Source organism: Poecilia reticulata, linkage group LG9 (genome assembly GCF_000633615.1).
Source record: "Poecilia reticulata strain Guanapo linkage group LG9, Guppy_female_1.0+MT, whole genome shotgun sequence".
NCBI classification, from domain to species: domain Eukaryota; kingdom Metazoa; phylum Chordata; class Actinopteri; order Cyprinodontiformes; family Poeciliidae; genus Poecilia; species Poecilia reticulata.
Window position 1 is genome coordinate 31,438,468 of NC_024339.1, and position 6,633 is coordinate 31,445,100.

General features: G+C 37.1%; 1 protein-coding gene across 1 annotated transcript; it reads right to left on the bottom strand.

Moving 5' to 3' along the window:
- Positions 1–3,440: 3,440 nt before the first annotated feature.
- LOC103470686 (interleukin-1 beta-like) lies at positions 3,441–6,314 on the bottom strand. Its single transcript, XM_008419315.2, has 5 exons — positions 6,166–6,314; positions 5,803–6,051; positions 4,880–5,044; positions 4,092–4,228; positions 3,441–3,983 (listed from the first exon to the last, which is right to left on the bottom strand). Exons 2-5 carry the CDS (start codon positions 6,020–6,022, stop codon positions 3,762–3,764), a joined length of 744 nt encoding a protein of 247 aa, XP_008417537.1. The 5' UTR covers positions 6,023–6,051; positions 6,166–6,314; the 3' UTR covers positions 3,441–3,761.
- Positions 6,315–6,633: the final 319 nt, after the last annotated feature.

Here is a 6,633-nt window from a genome sequence, read left to right on the forward strand (position 1 = left end):
TTTTTGCTCCGGAATAAAAAAATTAACACATACATACTTTAATTAGTTAACATGTTAAAAAGGCATTTACGATGAAAAACATTTTGTACAAAATTTGGGAGTTTTTGTTATAATAAACGCTATCTGCTTCTAGCCTGTGATAGATAATATTTGTCAAGGTTCATGAAATAAAAATCTGATAAAAATGAGACACACAAAGCAAGATCTACAGAGCTCAATTAAATTGCATTTTATGGATATAAGTCAGCTGAACAATTAAACAAATGTGATTCAATATATACAAATACAAAATGTAGAGTAATTATGTAAAATGGATGAAGATTATTTAATCATTTTTGGTTGTGCATGAACTGATGCTGCTGTATACAGTGCAATCCATAAGTACTCATACCCCTCATACCTCTTCTATTTGTATCTCACGGATAGACTATAAATCAGCAAATAATACATTATTTTTAAAATTTGTATTAAATTGATCATCTAAAAAGTGTGCATTTGTATACTTAGTGCATTTATTGCTTTCTAATAGTGCATGGAGATGTGTGACTTCATTATATCTCTGCTTCTATGTTTAAGTCAGCTGTAGTGCTAGTGATCCGCAGTAACAACTTTCTTGAATTAAAGGCTAATTATTCATCTTTTTACTTACCTTTTCACAGACACTAAATAATGCTCTTCTTCTGGAGAGTCCTGACAAAGCTGATCAAACTTTGACCTTTGAAACCTGTCATCTTAGTTTGTCAGGAGGAGCTTTTTCTTTCCATGATACAACCGGCAGTGGAAAACAGTCTCTTTTTTATTTATTTTTCAGCACATACTCTATTCCATTTGTCGCTGCGGCATCTTTATGAAGTTGATGACACATTAATAAACTAGTACCATGTCAAAACCATTGTCAAAAGAATGGTTAGTTCAACTGTCTAAAATGTCACTCTTCATTGGCACTTCTTTCTGTGAATTTATTTATAGCATTTTATTTATTAATAGCCTTTTTTTTTATTAATTGCTTTACTGACAGCACCTACTGACCTGCCTTTGTGATGTTCAAATAACCTTTTTATTCAGATGCAGCTCATGAGAGGATTCCCTGAAGGTTAACCGCTGGCATTTCAACAAACAGCTGATAAACCACAGTGATGTTTCAGGTCTCCTCATTGAGATTCTTGGCTAACAGTTGGATGTTTCCTTTGGCAGCTAGTTTCTGTTTTGATGCCTCCGTCACCAGCGTTGTGAAGAAGTTAGAAAACATGTTTGTGTGTGTGTGTATTTTGAGTTCACATTTCTGAGAAGCAAAACTCAATGTCCAGTTTACGTTTTATTTTTTTATATATTCAACCTCAAGTGAATCCAGCAGCGCAAGGCATTGCATCATAAATACAGAGAAAAGTCAGGAAAACCCTTAGAATGAGGCATGAGAGGCAGAACCAGGCAGAACCACCAGTAAACCTGCAGGGTTCTGATAGGAACATCTGGACCAATCTGATCTCTGATTCATGATGGAGCTTAGTTATTAAGGGCTTCATATGTGAGAAAGGGAATTTTAAATTCTGTTCTGAATTTATGAAGGAAAGTAAGTAAGGACCTGGTGGATGAAACAAAACATCAAACTAAAGTAGTTCTTTGCATCTAGGATGAAGGAAACAAAAGGTTTTTAATCTAACAGAAAAGTTCAAGTTGATTTAACAGCAAGAGACAAGGTGTTTAAACATTGTTTTTTAAGTTAACAATTAGATCAATCTTCTTGCTTTAATTGCAATGCTACTATTTATATTACTACATTACTATATTATTAAATATTTATATTTATATCATATTTTAAAGTTATAGTATCTACTTATTTCAAATTACAAGAACTATAACAATTGATTCAGTTTGAAAGTGTAAGACATCTAATAGAGCATTCTGTTAAAAATCATACTGCATTCTAATTAGGAACATTTATTTTCAACAAAGTTTAGTAATGTGTGAAAATATTAACCTCAAGAGGCAAGTCAAAGTAAAACTTCCATCTCACTCAAAGTGCAACACGAGATTCCTGCCACAAAGCAAGCAGGGAAATCATTTTCATTCCCACTGTTTTCTGCAAAAAAGGCGTTTATTCAACTCTTGGAGATATGACAAAATTAACTAACCACTGTAAGTTTATCTTTCACAAACTCCCACATTTAAGTTTCAAATTTAAAACTTACAAAGAGTAGATGTTAGTAGACAACTAACTGTGGCTCAAATATTAGTGCAGATTTAATATTCTCGTACTGTCAAAAAATGTAGGATCATGTCTTTGTTGATCCGTTTCTAAAATCAGGCCTGTTTGTGTTCGCAGTTTTGCAACCTTTTGAAATTTCTCGTTTTGTTTGTCACCGCCTGCAAAGTTTAGGAATCTGCTTTATCAGACCAGCCAACCCAGATACATAAATGAGATCTGCTGCCATCTAGCGGCAGCTTCTTGACATGCACACTAACTGATCACCGTCTGTTACACAGTATCCTGCTTTTAATTAATTTATATTAAAATTTAAAAGATTCTTAAAAAAATATTTCAATTCTTTTTTTTTAAAAAGAAGAACATAAACATTTTATTACCTAAAATACAACAACATAGCATTCCTTTAACCACCGCTTGATCAGCCGTGGCAAAGGATGAATCAGGAGTTTAAAAAATACTTTTTACATTTTAGGATGATGGCGGCATCGTCCCGTAATCGGTGGGTTGCCGGTTCGAATCCCCACTTTGCCTGTCTCTGTTGTGTCCGTGGGCAAACACTTGACCCGCATGCTGGTGAGGCCACCAGCAGGTGGCGCTGAGCATGACATCAATACGGTGTAGAGTTTATCTGTTGATTATTTTTCTTGGATTAACGGATTATTAATTGGATGCAAATGGTTCTTAATGGGAGAATTTTACCTTTTTTTTCTTTCTTTTTTTTTACATAATTTAACCAGGTGAAGCTAAAACTGACGCTTTTCTGGGCAGAACATTATGAACATTATGACATTACAGCCAAAGAAGACTTTTCTTCTTGAATGCAAATATGATTCATTTTTGTACAGTTTTGCCCTAATTACTGCTCTGATTGTGTTGTTTGTTCAGTAAATTGCCATTTTGTTGAGTCTGTATACTGCTTTTGTTAATTATTGATTATTTGAGTAATCAATTCATCACAATTAATATGATTCATTGATTCAGCTCTACTGTTGATACTCTGTAGGTTTTCTGCAACTGAAAAACAAATGTCAGGTAAATCCTACTGGACCTTTCTTTATGGAAAATCAGCTCCACTAAAATTTATGGCAGGTTCAAAAGTTTAAAGCTGGTAGATGTTGATTAAAATATATCTATATATTGTTTCTCATTTAAGTTCAGGAGAATAAACGCATTATAAGTATGTTTTAAATTCACTCTGTACATGTTCAACTGTAAATAACACACATAAAATAAATTATATTTTGGATCTTTATTTAATATATTTGCATGTTTTCTAAACAGTGATTAGCAAGCCGGTTTCCAGATCATGAATATAAAATTAGCAATTTTGCATAAATACATAAATAAATATTAAAAAATCAAGTTACAAATATTAAGCCAACCATATTTACACAATAATGCTTTTTGAACGGCACAATGGCGCCACCTTGTGTAAAAATTTGACAAAGTCAATACATTAGGCAGTATACTTTCTGTACTTGGTACATACAGTAAAATACTCCGTTGAACACGCACACGTCCGTCCAGCAGACTGAGCGCCCCCTGCAGGCCGGGTTCAGCTCTGCCGCTGGATGCTGAAGGTTCTGTAGCGGGAGGCGGACTCCTGGCACATGGCCACCGGCCGGTTGTTTTCGGTGGCGGTGCTGATGAACCAGTTGGGGAAGTGAGCGGACATCAGGGTGCTGACGTTCTTCCCCGTGTCCCGTTTGTAGAACAGGAAGCGCCTCAGGTCGCTCTCTGCGCTGATCTCAGAGAGGCTCGTTTTGTCCACCACTTCCTGGAGAGAAACAACAAAGAAGATCAGTCAGAAAGTTTTTCACGGGACCTTTCAGGTGATTTAATGTCTGCAGATCACCTGTCGGCGGGGTTAGTGGGCGGAGCTTACCTCCAGATGCAGCGTTGGTTTGTCGCCGTCCTTGTGGCAGGACAGGTAGAGGTCGGTGTCTCTGATGCCCAGAACCACAGGCTGGCCCAGCCCGGTGTCGGGAGTCAGGTGAATGTAAGTCGCCATGTTCAGGTAAACTGAGGAAAAAAAATCAATAAAATATGTTCATAAGTGAAGAAAAGTCATCCTCACAGCAAAAATACAAAATATTAAAAATGTATTTTCTGGTCTAGCTTGTATTTTAGTACACTCGGAATAAAACAAAACTAACTTACAAGAAACGTTTCAGCAAGAATTAGAAGACTGTTTTAAGTAAGTAGTTCCATAATATTGTTTTAAAAAGTAGCAGATTAATCTGATGAAGTACTACTATCAATCTGTAAAAAGATTTCCAATATTACTTCATTTGAAGAAATACTCATCAAAAACAATCTGCCAAAGAAGCGGATACATTTTCATCAATATTAAGTAATTATTCACTTAAAACAAGCTCCTGTATGATGCTGAGAAGTTACTTTTATTTTAGTTTTGACTGATCTCAAGTGTGCTGGGATAACTACACTAGAAACTACATCAAAAATACTTGGTAAGGTTTTGGGTTTTGCGGTGCTCTCTATATTTTCTAAAAGCTTCCTTGAAATTACATGTCTAAGTAACACAAACTATCAAGTTAGTTGCATCTTAACTCCTTTTTCCTTCAGTTTAAGCTTAAAATTAAAAACTGAGGTTGTGCAAAGTCTAAACATGTGATCTGACAGGAAGTTTGCAGAATTGAAATGCGGTTTTACCTTTGAGGCTGCCGCTGCCTCCCTGCAGCATCACTGCCAGGAGCTCCATGTTGTTCCGGACCAGAACCAGGCTTCTTTTCTGCCCGTCCGTCACAGTGCAGGGATGCTCTTCCCTCCTGGTGAACTGACCCGGTCCAGCTGAAGTCCTCTCAAGGATGAATCTCTCTAAATGAAGAAGTACACACCTGGTCAGTTTGCTGTTTTATTTATTAAAGATGGAGCAATTTCTAATTGCGCTTTCCGAATCATTGGATAGAAGGTTTGCTGCAGTTTTTATTTTTTCATGTTTGACCAACGTGGTCACCTTATTGTTTTATTCAGTTTCAGTTTCTTTATTGTTTATCTTACATTGGCTGTTCGGGCCGAACAAATGAAAGTCGTATTTCCATGTTTGACCTGCTGATTGTATTTAAATGTGCTGCATTGGTGCAGAGTTTTTTCAATTCTGAATCAATTCAAAAAGCTCAAAAGTCAATTTTAGTCTGCTTAATTTTGAATATTTAGATTTTTTTTTAATTTAAGAAAAAGGTAGGTAGCTAAGCTAACATAGCACTGGTAATTAAAGTTACAGAATTTTATGCACAAACCTATTTTTGTTTAAAGTGTGAAATCATACTGTATCAAATCAGTAAGCAAATGTTTATTTAAAACATTTGGCTTAAAATTAATGTTATTTTCTCTTTTCAGTCAAATAATTTAAATACAATCTCTGGACCATTTCAGTAGAAAAATCATTTCGGAATCAAATTGCTGAAAGATTCACATCTCTAGTTATAAGTCAGTTCATCACTGCTTTTCTGTATCGGACCGGTATCAGCCGATTCTAAACCCCAGGTGTCGGTACTGGGTCGGTGCGTCCGTAGTATCTAACACAGCTTGAACGCTGTCATCATTTGAAAACTGCAGCTAAAGTAGAGTCTGACCTTCCACCACGCTCTCCAGCATGATGCTGAGCAGGCTTTCGTCGCTGAAGCCGGGGCTCAGGACCGACTCGGCCATGCCGGACTTCAGCCTCTCCATGGCGATGATCAGGTTGGCGACGCACCTCATGGATGGGGGCTGATGGGAAATCTCCAAATCTACTCCTTTGGGCATCTTCTTGGCCCACATCTGGCTGATGCTGCAGTTCTTCTTGGACTCCATCTGGATTGTGATTTAAAAAAATCAAAGTTCTGTGGGGAGAAAAAAGACCAAAGATGAAATGTTGGTTAAATTCAAGCAGAAGCTACATCAATACCCTAGTTTAGCTTTGCAGCTGAAGTTCCAACAAGCAAAGGCCAGTTTACCTGAAGAAGGCGAGTGAGGAGAAGCTGTGCTGCTGGGTTTGCTGATGTTCTGCCTGCCTGAGCTGACCGCTGGCCTTTTAAAGGGAAGCAGTGGGACGGCTCACTGCTTCGCTCGCTGGTGATGCAACCTTGTACTTACTAAGGCGGATTGCAAAATTGAGTGCAAAATAGTTAGAGCAACAATAAGACCTGCTGTGACACGTAGGGCTCGTCACGCCACGCATGCGAAGCTTCAGGGCTGGTTCTGTTTTACAGCTGAGAGTAAATAATACCTCGCTCTTTGACTTCATGAGCTTCCGCTGTTTTACAACTAGCTGGCAAAGCAGCAGGAGTACAAACACCTGCTGGTTAATCTTGTCAAAGTTTAACCAATAAGCACTAGAAGTGAATCTAAAACAATAAATAACAACAGATTTTAGCAGCAGCTCCAAAAGAAGTTTTACATAAATGTACAACCCGATAGATTAA